The sequence below is a fragment of the Salmo salar genome, chromosome 25 (genome assembly GCF_965601325.2).
Source record: "Salmo salar chromosome 25, fSalSal1, whole genome shotgun sequence".
Taxonomy (NCBI): Eukaryota; Metazoa; Chordata; class Actinopteri; order Salmoniformes; family Salmonidae; genus Salmo; species Salmo salar.
This window is the reverse complement of record NC_138315.1, coordinates 21,958,733-21,972,508: the sequence shown is the minus strand read 5'-3', so window position 1 is coordinate 21,972,508 and position 13,776 is coordinate 21,958,733. Positions and strand designations below refer to the sequence as shown.

Genomic DNA, 13,776 nt, shown 5'->3' with positions numbered 1-13,776 from the left:
TCGTTTTGTTTTCGGTCAGTGGTTGTGTGGGGTTGGCGGGTTGGCCGATTGTTGACATAAAACCACACAAAAAGCACTTCCAACAGCACATACAGTACAGTATAAAGCACTTCCAACAGCACATACAGTACAGTATAAAGCACTTCCAACAGCACATACAGTATAGCATAAAGCACTTCCAACAGCACATACAGTACAGTATAAAGCACTTCCAACAGCACATACAGTATAGCATAAAGCACTTCCAACAGCACATAGAGTATAGCATAAAGCACTTCCAACAGCACATAGAGTATAGCATAAAGCACTTCCAACAGCACATACAGTATAGCATAAAGCACTTCCAACAGCACATACAGTACAGTATAAAGCACTTCCAACAGCACATACAGTATAGCATAAAGCACTTCCAACAGCACATACAGTACAGCATAAAGCACTTCCAACAGCACATACAGTATAGCATAAAGCACTTCCAACAGCACATACAGTATAGCATAAAGCACTTCCAACAGCACATACAGTACAGCATAAAGCACTTCCAACAGCACATACAGTATAGCATAAAGCACTTCCAACAGCACATACAGTATAGTATAAAGCACTTCCAACAGCACATACAGTATAGCATAAAGCACTTCCAACAGCACATAGAGTATAGCATAAAGCACTTCCAACAGCACATACAGTATAGCATAAAGCACTTCCAACAGCACATACAGTATAGTATAAAGCACTTCCAACAGCACATACAGTATAGTATAAAGCACTTCCAACAGCACATACAGTATAGTATAAAGCACTTCCAACAGCACATACAGTACAGCATAAAGCACTTCTAACAGTACATACAGTATAGCGTAAAGCACTTCTAACTGCACATACAGCGTAAAGCACTTCTAACATTCTGTTGGAGCTAGGAACACAAGCATTTCACTTCACCCACAATAACATCTGCTAAATATGTGTATGAGACCAACATTTGATTTGATTTGATTTGATTTGATTTAACAGCACATACAGTTGTGTGTCTAGTGTACAGTATATGTGTGAGAGTGACTGAGTTGAGTAGCAGCTGGAACACATGTGTGGTCTGGCTGTGGTGACTTGCATGGTGGCGTGTGTGTGTGTCTGTCTGTGTGTGTATGTGGCGGGTAGATGTGCTGCATGGAGTTTGATCTGGGTTTAGGGAGGGGCTTTCCTCTCCTGACTGTGTCAACTTGGACAACAAAAACAGGAGAGGGACACACACACACCGAAACAAATACAGTCTGACAGACTTTCGCCCTCCTTGGCCTACCCATAAATTGTCCCTCACTCTCCTTCTTCCACCTATCACTTCATTATACTTCCTCTCCTCCCGGTGTGGCCTATCTCAGTCCCTCCTTCCTTCCCTGTCCTCTCTAATATGAACAACTAGTGGAGTATTCTTTGTCTCCTCTCTGGTCTGGTCTGGTCTGTGTGTTTGAGGAGCTAGCTGAGGAATATGTTAATAGGGGCATCGTGGTAACAACCCCTTCCTTTCTATGATGAGCCGTTAACAAAGATAGTGGATGAATGAAGATAGTTCACTCCGGCAGTTTAGCTTTGAAAACAAATGGTCAGTTCTACTTAACGTGGCGTGTGTCCCATAGACACCAATGCAACAGCAGATGCGTCTGGTCGACCTAGTTCAGTGTTTCCCAACTCCGTTTCTCGAGTACCCCAACAGCACACATTGTTATTGTAGCCCCGGACAAAAACACATGATTCATCCACATGATGAATCCTCAACGTTCAGGATGGGGACAGACAGCCCATCTCAGTATGGAGCACAGTTCAAAATGCATATAGACCTATCATCTCATCATGATAACTTTTTGTCTTGTAACAGGTAGGCCTACATTTGCTGCAGCATAGTCTATGCTACAGCAATATAAAGACTGACTGCATGTCTAATTTACCCATCTCTATCTCGCTTTCGGGGGTCACCTTATTTTTTTATTGAAAATATTATTTTATTTTATTGCAGCTGCAGAGTTTTAAAACAGCCTATCACTCGAATATCGTTGCTTTAAATAGGTGCATGTGTGTGCACTCTCTCGCAGTCTCTCTCTCTCTGTCAATTCCATTCAAATTGCATCCAAACTACTGTAGATAATCCTGTTCTAGATTGATATATAGCCCTATATATAGATGTCCTAGCATACCTCTTTTAGATAATACATTCAATGCAGTATTAGCCTTATATTTAGCTAATTAATGATGGGTTATGCATAATAAGCTTCTAACTTATAGCCTCGGTCTCTTGCACAATACGCACGAACCTGTGCTCCGCTGGCCTCTCTCCTTAAAGAACACTCCTTAGCTCTTGGAGTCCCAGGCAGGAAAAGCTAGACTAGAATGGGTTGATGGACATGATTTTTTTTAGCATTTCTTATATCAATAGACTATTAGAAGAGGGTCATAAGCTCTTGTTTGCGGAATGTTAAATACAGCAGCCAATAGAACACAGGTAGTTTGAAAGAACGCATGATGGCGGTAGGTTATAGCAGTTATTTATTCAGACCCATAACCACTCAATCTTCATTAAGCAAAGTGAAAGCCTACTGCATCTAATTATAGTCCTATTTTATTCAAGGATGTGATTAGAATGATGAAGATAAGGACAACAAAACTTATTTCATTTTACTGGAATAAAGCAACAAGGACGTAGGCTAATAACATTAGGGGAAATATTATGAAAGGTATATACGCGTCAGCGTACTAATAATAATTTATCATGATTTGAAGGAGGTGCGTAATTCCACTCCATATAATACAGTATAATACAGTACAGTAATACAGTTCACACTGAAAAACATTAGCCTACTGGAGCTAGTTTAATTTAGTTAACCAAGAGAGCATATAGCTAGCTACATCTATGGGCTTTTATGTTTTTCTGTTGTGCGTAATGTGCCGTAGCCTATATATCATACAGTACCAGTTAAAAGTTTGGACATACCTACTCATTCAATAGTTTTTCTTTATTTTTACTATTTTCTACATTGTAGAATAATAGTGGCCATCCAAACTATGAAGTAACACATATGGAATCATGTAGTAACCAAAAAAAGTTTTAAACAAAACTAAATATAGTTTAGATTTTTCAAAGTAGCCGCCCTTTGCCTTGATGACAGCTTTGCACACTCTTAGCATTCTCTCAACCAGCTTCACCTGGAATGCTTTTCCAACAGTCTTGAAGGACTTCCCACATATGCTGAGCACTTGTTGGCTGCTTTTCCTTCACTCTGCAGTCCAACTCACCCCGAACCATCTCAATTGGGTTGAGGTCAGGTGATTGTGGAGGCCAGGTCATCTGATGCAGCACTCCATCACTCTCCTTCTTGGTCAAATAGCCCTTACACAGCCTGGAGGTGTGTTGGGTCATTGTCCTGTTGAATGATAGTCCCATTGAGCGCAAACAGGATGGGATGGCGTATCGCTGCAGAATGCTGTGGTAGACATGCTGGTTAAGTGTACCTTGAATTCTAATTAAATCACAGACAGTGTCACCAGCAAAACACCCCCACACCATCACACCTCCTCCTCCATGCTTCACGGTAGGAACCACACATGCGGAGATCATCCGTTCACCTACTCTGTGTCTCACAAAGACATGGCGGTTGGAACCAAAAATCGCAAATATGGACTCGTCAGAGCCAAAGGACAGATTTCCACTGGTCTAATGTCCATTGCTCGTGTTTCTTGGCCCAAGCAAGTCTCTTCTTCTTATTGGTGTCCTTTAGTAGTGGTTTCTTTGCAGCAATTTGACCATGAAGGCCTGTTTCACGCAGTCTCCTCTGAACAGTTGATGTTGAGATGTGTCTGTTACTTGAACTCTGTGAAGCATTTATTTGGGCTGCAATTTCTGAGACTGGTAACTCTAATGAACTTATCCTCTGCAGCAGAGGTAACTCTGGGTCTTCCTTTCCTGTGGCGGTCCTCATGAGAGCCGGTTTCATCATATCTCTTGATGGTTTTTGCGACTGCCCTTGAAGAAACTTTAAAAGTTCTTGAAATGTCTTAAAGTAATGATGGACTGTCATTTCTCTTTTCTTGTTTGAGCTGTTCTAGCCATAATATGGACTTGGTCTTACCAAATAGGGCTATCTTCTGTATACCACCCCTACCTTGTCACAACACAACTGATTGGCTCAAATGCATTAAGAAGGAAAGAAAGGCACACCTGTTAAATGAAATATATTCCAGGTGACTACCTCATGAAGCTGGTTGAGAGAATGCCAAGAGCGTGCAAAGCTGTCATCAAGGCAAAGGGTGGCTACTTTGAAGAATCTCAAATATAAAATATATTTTGATTTGGTTGCTATATGATTCCGTATGTATTATTTCATAGTTTTGATGCCTTCACTATTATTCTACAATGTAGAAAATAGTAAAAATAGAGAAAAACCTTGAATGAGTAGGTGTGTCCAAACTTTTGACTGTTACTGTAGGTCTATTTCTATGCTTTGTAAGGCTTTTGAATGACACTTCAGGTCTTGACGGGAAATATCGGGTTACCCGGGAGAAAAGTGATGTATTCTGGGGATGGAACATTTGTAAAATACGGGGAAAATATTCAACCGTAGTGTGTGCACGTATGACTTCAGTTTTAATCAATAATTGCATGTGTATCCTCAGTGTATTTGGTGCAATAATGATCCTGGCTGGAGTAAGTCAATTTAATCAGCAGAGCTTGACTACTGTGTAAGATGCTATATGCGTGTGCGTGCGTGCGTGCGTGCGTGCGTGTGTGTGTGTGTGAGAAAAGGTTGTAGGGGGCCAGTCCCGAAGACTCATTCAATGTGTGAGAAGGTTGATATGAAACTAAAGGAAAGTGATATTCTTGCCATTATCCATTCAGGTCTGCAATGACCATCCCTATGTGAGTGCAGAGTTTTGATCCAGCATCGCAGTAATTTTTTTTTATTTGTATAATATTTCATTTTAGCAGCAATGATATTACAATTCAGACATATCAGACAACATCAAATAATGATGGATACCAAAAACATCAGACACCTAAGGAGCCATGTTACCCTCGAGCATACGGAGCCCGTGTCCATGCGCGCAGACCATAGCACTAAGGTTAGGACTCAGGTTAGGGAAATCTGATGCTAGATCAGCTGGTCTCTCTCACCTGTGGTTCTTGGGGCAGGTGTAGTACAGTATGCAGCCTCTCACTGTGGTGGTGCCTGGACTCCTCTTCATACACCAGGTCTCTGTCTGTCTGGAGCAGAGTCAGGAACCTCCGGATGGTACACAGGTTCTCCCACAGAGTACGGTTCTCTGGGCTAGGGTTCTCCTTCCACCGCAGCAACTCACATAGCCAGCCCTAAGAGAGGTAGATGGGAGCAGAGACAGGAGAAGGGAGGGTGGAAGGGAGGGGAGAGAGAGAGAGAGAAAGGGGGAGAAGATTTGATTATCTATGCTAGACTAGGCCAGTCTTTGACACCAGCTGTTGTGTGCATCCAGCCTCCACCAGCATGCAGTGTTAATAACCTGATCAGTCCTCATCCTCCCTCTCATCCCCCATCCCCCTCTCCCTCAGCATCGCTCTCTCCTCTCCTCTCTGGGCCAGCTGCAGCAGATGGGTGCAGTGAGCCATGACCCCCAGCCCAACTCTGCCCAGCCACCCCCGGACCCCTGAACCTGGGAGACACAGCTTGATCACCACACACACACACACACACACACACACACAGGTAATATTCTCTAACAAACACGCACACGTAGACACGCACGCAAACAGTGTCCTCACTGTAGATATCCATTCCCACAGCACCATGTCTTCATGTGCTCTAAACAGTTTGTGTGTTTGTTGAAGGAGGCTGTGGGGGGGGTGGGGGGGGTGTATCACATATCTGAATCAGTTCTTCCCCAGGTTGGTATTTGGCTTATCTGTCTGGTATTGTTTATCTACTGCTGTGGAGACACACTGACTGTCTGATACAACAGCCTGGGGAAGAGGGTTATCAACCCCGCTCCATCTGGCCCCAGCCGCCACCCACATCACAGGGACAGGAGAAACTGCCCCTAACCACTGACAGGGGCCACATATGTTTTCATTCCCTTAATGATTAAGGTTAGGATTGGGAGTTGGGTACAATAGGTTAGGATTGGGAGTTGGGTACAATAGGTTAGGATTGGGAGTTGGGTACAATAGGTTAGGATTGGGAGTTGGGTACAATAGGTTAGGATTGGGAGTTGGGTACAATAGGTTAGGATTGGGAGTTGGGCACAATAGGTTAGGATTGGGAGTTGGGCACAATAGGTTAGGATTGGGAGTTGGGCACAATAGGTTAGGATTGGGAGTTGGGCACAATAGGTTAGGATTGGGAGTTGGGCACAATAGGTTAGGATTGGGAGTTGGGTGCAATAGGTTAGGATTGGGAGTTGGGCACAATAGGTTAGGATTGGGAGTTGGGCACAATAGGTTAGGATTGGGAGTTGGGCACAATAGGTTAGGATTGGGAGTTGGGCACAATAGGTTAGGATTGGGAGTTGGGCACAATAGGTTAGGATTGGGAGTTGGGCACAATAGGTTAGGATTGGGAGTTGGGCACAATAGGTTAGGATTGGGAGTTGGGCACAATAGGTTAGGATTGGGAGTTGGGTGCAATAGGTTAGGATTGGGAGTTGGGCACAATAGGTTAGGATTGGGAGTTGGGTACAATAGGTTAGGATTGGGAGTTGGGCGCAATAGGTTAGGATTGGGAGTTGGGCACAATAGGTTAGGATTGGGAGTTGGGTGCAATAGGTTAGGAAAGCTGTAGCAGGATATGGACAATGTCATGGGCCATGGGTGAAACAGGCCTCTCACCTGGCTCTTGTTGGCAGCCACCTTGGCGAACAGTGCCTGAGACACCTTGGCCCTCTTCATCTCCTGCTGGATCTCATCATAGATACCTGACGTGATGTTGACCAGAGACTCCAGCTTCAGTGGCAGGTCTGGGTTGAGGCATGGCGGCTTGGGCTGGGGGAGGATGGGTAGGAGGGACCAGGGAGAGGCGGTCCATAGAGAAAGAACCAGTTATTAAACCAGGAAGTTGTACCAGAGTTTGCCTGAATGGGTAACACTGTCAACTCTAATTCACATGTTGTCCCTGCGCCAAAGACCAAAGTTTAGGTTTCAAGTAAGAATGACAGGTAATCAGTTGACGATCAGTCAAAGTTTTTTCTTCTTTTAAACAGACATTATACTCATAGACGTACATGTTCAGACATGGAGAATGTTTACAGATTAAAAGTCATTAAGCCATTCTCTCTCCTCTCCTTTGTAGTTTCTGTTTGAATGACTCTGTATTGAATCTCAGTATGTTTTCTTATAAGACTTTGAGGTTATCTTTGCAGGACCAGACTAGTAATCTGGCATTCCCAAGCGCAAACGATGGCAAGATAAATTTATACAGACATAATAATGATAGTACACAAATTCGTCCCAGAATGAGTGTTTGCCCTTTGCATCAGAGAGAGATTGTTATCTGTGATGTTCCTAAAAGGCCGTGTGGGGTTGGGAAGCACATCCAAATGAATTGTCCCTTTCTTTATAGCATGTTCCTAAGACAACAGGCTGTGTCTCTATTGTAAACAAGTGAAGAGAGGTACAGAACTCTCTTTTTTAGTCAGTCCTCCATTTCCAAAATATACTGTATTTATCTACAACAGGAACTTCAAATTAGCAGTAGTCATGTATTGCAGAAAACCAAAAGACAGACATTTTCTTGGACTTTGGAACTATTTCATTTGTTCCACATTACCATGCAAACTAAATCAATCATAGCAAGTATTTGACATACTGTACACTAAAATTTGAGCCATGTCTGATCAAACGGAATTCTGTGTGTGAGGTACATTCTGTGAACAAGCCAAAAAGGGATTGTGGATGGATACACGGCTCACAGAGGCTCAAGTAGTACTGTATTGTAGATGGGTGAACTGAGACATAAAAGTATTGTAGATGGGTGAACTGAGACATACAAGTATTGTAGATGGGTGAACAGAGACATAAAAGTATTGTAGATGGGTGAACTAAGACATAAAAGTATTGTAGATGGGTGAACAGAGACATAAAAGTATTGTAGATGGGTGAACTGCTCACCGAGTTGGAGATTTTAGTCTTATTCTTCCAGATAGAAGCCCAGGCATCAGGAGTTAGCTGTTCGTCCATACCTCTCTCCCACACCTTCTGCATGAGGTGGCATGGGACATGGTTAGTGATGGTCGGTCTAAATACGTCCTGTCAAACATTGAAATTGTTACCATCTCGTCATCTAACATCACACGCACAAAACATAGAGACACAATCAATGAGATGTGTTTATGTGCCTTTTCTCAACATATAGTTACATATGGTTAGATCGTGTCTTTAGTACTATCCCCTTTCCCAGTCTATTTTTTGAACCCTGACTTGGTAGATCCCCTAGTGTGGAAGACTAATCTTTTTTTTAATAACGTTTTCTCCCCAATTTCGTGGTATCCAATTGGTAGTTACAGTCTTGTCCCATCGCTGCAACTTCCGTACGGACTCGGGAAAGGCGAAGGTAGAGAGCCGTGCGTCCTCCGAAACACAACCCAACCAAGCCGCACTGCTTCTTGACACAATGCCCATCCAACCCGGAAGCCAGCCGCACCAATGTGTCGGAGGAAACACCGTACACCTGGCGACCGTGTCAGCATGCACTGCGCCCGGCTCGCCACAGGAGTCGCTAGTGCTCGATAGGACAAGGACATCCCTGCCGGCCAAACCCTCCCCTAACCCGGACGACGCAGGGCCAAATGTGCGCCGCCCCATGGGTCTCCCGGTCGCGGCCGGCTGCGACAGAGCCTGGACTCAAACCCAGAATCTCTAGTGGCACAGCCTTAGACCACTGCATGGAAGACCAATACTAACATCACAGACACCAACCAAACCAACCGCCAGACAGAAACTAAAACATACAGACAACATAAACCATCAACAAGGCACAAAGACAGACAAGACACACCACAGTCAACCAGACACACACAGGCCCTGCTGTAGAGGAGCTTGGTGGAGAATGTCTATGGTAGTTTTGGAGGGCGGTGGGTGGTGGGCGGGGTACCTGAGAGAGGCGGGGGCCCCCGGGGCTGGAGCTAGGGGTAGGGGGCAGGCCGACAGGGGGGTTCATGCTGCGCTCACGCTCCTCCTGGTAAATACGGTCTCTCTCCCCCTCAGGGAGGTTGAGGAAGTTCTGCATGGCTTTGAGGTTGACCAGCAGGGACTGAGAGGCAGAGCGAGGGTCCTCCTCCTTCCGCAGGATCTCCGACAGCAGGCCCTGGTGCACACACACACACACACACACATGCACGCACGCCGCAAACGTATACATTTAGAATGAGTGGTTCCACACACACACACTGTACGCACTCGCTCGTACAACCATGTGCATGCATGCACGCACAACACACACATGCACACTTCACCTGCCCTAAACCCTTCATGTGGGCTCCATATTGGCTCTAATGGGGCGTGACTGTGTGTGAATGCAGCAGGTGTGTGTACTGCAGGAAGGGCGGAGAAAGAGACTGAACTGGAGCGGGGAAACAGCAAGCTGTGGCATCAGCTTACCTCACTCATAACACCCAGAGATGAAATTGAAACTGGCTGAAACCCCCGTGGAGAAACCAAACCATAGCAGTATTACTGCTAACATATCTCAAAGTCATCCCAATATTCCAAATCGTTTTGTAAAGCTTGAATGGGACATCAGGATTGACATTATATTATTCTATCCTCTCACCCTGTCTTCAGTCCTTTACCTCTGTCCTGCCCTGCCCTATGTGTGGCTACATACTTGGTGGATTTCCTGCCCTGTATTTGGTTGAAGGCCATCTATGTATGGTTACCTGTGTTCTGTTACCTATGTCACCTGTGTTCTATAGTTACCTGTGTTCTGTTACCCATGTCACCTGTGTTTTATGGTTACCTGTGTTCTGTTGCCTATGTCACCTGTGTTCTATGGTTACCTGTGTTCTGTTACCTATGTCACCTGTGTTTTATGGTTGCCTGTGTTCTGTTACCTATGTCACCTGTGTTCTATGGTTACCTGTGTTCTGTTACATATGTCACCTGTGTTTTATGGTTACCTGTGTTCGGTTACCTATGTCACCTGTGTTCTATGGTTACCTGTGTTCTGTTACATATGTCACCTGTGTTTTATGGTTACCTGTGTTCTGTTGCCTATGTCACCTGTGTTTTATGGTTACCTGTGTTCTGTTGCCTATGTCACCTGTGTTCTATGGTTACCGTGTTCTGTTACCTATGTCACCTGTGTTTTATGGTTACCTGTGTTCTGTTGCCTATGTCACCTGTGTTCTATGGTTACCTGTGTTCTGTTACATATGTCACCTGTGTTCTATGGTTACCTGTGTTCTGTTACCTATGTCACCTGTGTTCTATGGTTACATGTGTTCTGTTACAGTATATCACCAGCATTCTATCGTTCACTGTATTCTGTTAACTGTGTTCTGTTAGTCTGGTTACCTGTGTTCTGTTGAAGGCCACGCGAGCGAACACAGCCTGTGAGACGCTGGCTCTCTTCAGTTCGTCCCTGACGTGCTGGTAGATATCAGTGGAGACTTCCGCAGCAGACGGGTTGTTCCCGAGGTCCCCAGGGCCCCCTGCCTTGGAGGGCCGAGGGATGGGAGGGTGGTTGAGGAACTGCTGATTGAGGGCCTGTGGGTGCTGGTGGGCTAGCAGGCGGTTAACAGCGAGCTGCTGGTTAATGAGGTGAGCCATGGCTAGCTGCTGTCGGACAAGCTGAGGGCTAAGCTGGGGGGAGAGAAGCCCGCCTGGGCCGAGGAGAGGCTGAAGGGAGGCTGGAGGGCCGGGAGGGGGGACCTGGCCACGCAGAGGGGGGCTGTGGTGGAGCTGGCCGTGGGGCGAGGGGGGGTGTTGTTGTTGGGGTTGTTGTTGGGGGGGTTGGGAGGGGTTGTGGGGGTCTCCAGATCCACCCTTGAGGAGGGTACCTCCACCCCCTCCAAGGTGGCTGAGCTGGGCCAGGCTGGCCAGGTGGGGAGGGGGACGTTGGCCCATGACACAGAAGTCTGCCAGGCTGTCTCTCTCCACTGGGGAAGGAAGGAAGGAAGGAAGGAAGGAAGGAAGGAAGGAAGGAAGGAAGGAAGGAAGGAAGGAAGGAAGGAAGGAAGGAAGGAAGGAAGGAAGGAAGGAAGGAAGGAAGGAAGGAAGGAAGGAAGGAAGGAAGGAAGGAAGGAAGGAAGGGGGATGAGTGTGATGCTGGTCTAACATAGTGGGCCACATTCTAACTTCAATCATGGAAACAGTACAAACAGTGGATTCCTCACCTTTGATTTCTGAATTATCTCTTCCTGGCCACATCTTCTCCAGATAATCTCCTAGGAAACGAGAGAAATAGGGTGAGAGAGGCAACACTTAACAACACACACACCTACTGTACACACATTCCTCTCCTCTACACCTATGAGCACTCCTCGACTATGACTGACAGGACACCCATTACTCACTGTGTCCACATCTGGAGGCTAGTGAACGTACAGCGTGTGTTTTTCCCTGCCAGGCAGAGACCAGAACTAATAGTGGAGTGGCTGTGTAACCCAACACTGCATCAACTCCCTCTGTCAGACAACCGCTGCCTCCCTCCACATCACTATATCCTCCTCTGGTCTCTCTGTGACTCTGTGTTTGTGGTTTAGGCTTTGCTTTGATCTGTCCGGCAGGGTAATTATAGAGCTATGGGGGAGTGTGTGTGCGTGTGTGTATGTGTGTGTATGCATGTATGTGTGTGCGGGATGGGGGACAAGGGGGCTGGAGAGTAGGGGAGAAATTGTCCCATGCAGGCGTTGTGTGCTGGATGGGCGGATGGAGAGACAAACAGACAGACAGGCTGAGGAGGGGTCAGTGGTCTGTGTGTGACTGTGTGTGAGGCAGGCCTGTGTTGTACTGTAGAACCCCCTGTGGTTGTGGCTCCACTGGACAGATCAGCTGGTTCTAATAAAGAAGAGTCAGTGCTCCCTGTGTGAAGGAGATGCCAGTTAACAGACGACATGGGCCCCCTACTTTAGATTTCCTTTATTATCTTCTCTTCCTCCCTCTTTCAGATGGCAGCCAGGGGTCAGCCCAGGACAGGACTGGGAATGGCCATTGGCCGCTAATAGGCTGTCACTCAAATGGCTTGGCCAATCCAGTACATGGTAATCATTGGCTAAGGTATAGGTTAGAGAAGGACAGGAGACTGTTAGTAAAGTGGTTGTGAGACGGTTCGGGCTCCCAAGTGTTGCAGTGGTCTAAGACACTGCATCTCAGTGCTAGAGGTGTCACTACAGACAACCTGGTTCAAATCCAGACCGTATCACAACCGGCTGTGATTGGGTGTCCCATAGGGTGGTGCACAATTGGCCCAGCGTCATCTGAGTTTGGCCGGTGTAGGCCGTCATTGTAAATAAGAATTTGTTCTTAACTGACTTGCCTAGATAAATAAAATAAAAAGGTGGTTGGAGGAAATGGTGTGCAGGAGAGAATTGGTCCATGCTAGTTGGAAGTTCCCAGAGGTCACAACTCTTACCTTTGATTTTCTTGTACTTCTTGTACCAGCGTCCAAATTCCTGGCATTTGGCAGTGGAGACATTGGCATAGTAGGAGCTGTTTACTATTGAGGAAATCATACTCTGTAGAGAGAGAGAAGGAGAGAGTAGGGGAGAGAGAGAAGGAGAGAGAAGGAGAGAGTAGGGGAGAGAGAGAAGGAGAGAGTAGGGGAGAGAGAGAAGGAGAGAGTAGGGGAGAGAGAGAAGGAGAGAGAAGGGGAGGGAGAGAGTAGGGGAGAGAGAGAAGGAGAGAGTAGGGGAGAGAGAGAAGGAGAGTGAAGGGGAGAGAGAGAAGGAGAGAGTAGGGGAGAGAGAGGAGAGAGTAGGGGAGAGAGAGAAGGAGAGAGTAGGGGAGAGAGAGAAGGAGAGAGAAGGGGAGGGAGAGAGTAGGGGAGAGAGAGAAGGAGAGAGTAGGGGAGAGAGAGAAGGAGAGCGAAGGGGAGAGAGAGAAGGAGAGAGAAGGGGAGAGAGAGAAGGAGAGAGAAGGGGAGAGAGAGAAGGAGAGAGTAGGGGAGAGAGAGAAGGAGAGAGTAGGGGAGAGAGAGGAGAGAGTAGGGGAGAGAGAGAAGGAGAGAGATGTTTAATTGGTGATCAATTTGAATCTAGCCTTCCCTGTAGCTCAGTTGGTAGAGCATGGTGTTTGCAACACCAGGGTTGTGGGTTCGATTCCCACGGGGGGCCAGCACAAAAAAAAAAAAAAAAAAAAAAAAGTGTATGAAATGTATGCATTCACCACTGTAAGTCGCTCTGGATAAGAGCGTCTGCTAAAATGACAAAAAATGTAAATGAATGCTCGCTCACTTGCACACACAAACACAAACACACACATACACAAACAATCATTGAAAAAGATATACATATATCACCAGGGGAAGCCACCCATTGAAATCTAGTCCATCGCCATAGCAGCCACACACACATGGATGCAATTCATGCAGGGATCAACACCCACGCATTGAGCTCCCTTTAAACACATCATGCACAGATACATAAATAACACACATACATAAAGTCATTTGGGGAATTTTAGGTTTCTACATTGTGTAAAAAGCATTGTCTCCTATTGAGATGAATTACATTGAAAATTGTACACTGTCTCTTTAAGAGTGTCAGCGAGGTTCTGGGAGATGGCTGTGAATCTGTCATTCATTCATTGCTATGATGATTGATCTT

The 13,776-nt window shown here is 46.0% G+C and overlaps 1 protein-coding gene across 6 annotated transcripts in view; it reads right to left on the bottom strand.

Moving 5' to 3' along the window:
* The window catches only part of LOC106586344 (DNA-binding protein SATB2), a 72,196-nt gene that overhangs the window by 13,012 nt on the left and 45,408 nt on the right, over positions 1-13,776 (bottom strand). For 3 of the 6 annotated variants that reach the window (XM_082968978.1, XM_082968977.1, XM_082968979.1), the window contains 7 exons: positions 12,585-12,687; positions 11,347-11,397; positions 10,526-11,109; positions 9,105-9,317; positions 8,123-8,260; positions 6,845-6,997; positions 5,162-5,356 (listed from right to left, as the gene is read on the bottom strand). In XM_082968978.1, coding sequence (XP_082825104.1) covers positions 5,162-5,356; positions 6,845-6,997; positions 8,123-8,260; positions 9,105-9,317; positions 10,526-11,109; positions 11,347-11,397; positions 12,585-12,687 — 1,437 coding nt within the window. The remainder of the gene's footprint in view (positions 1-5,161; positions 5,357-6,844; positions 6,998-8,122; positions 8,261-9,104; positions 9,318-10,525; positions 11,110-11,346; positions 11,398-12,584; positions 12,688-13,776) is intronic. The other 3 variants (XM_082968980.1, XM_082968981.1, XM_082968982.1) reach the window with 2 other exon arrangements.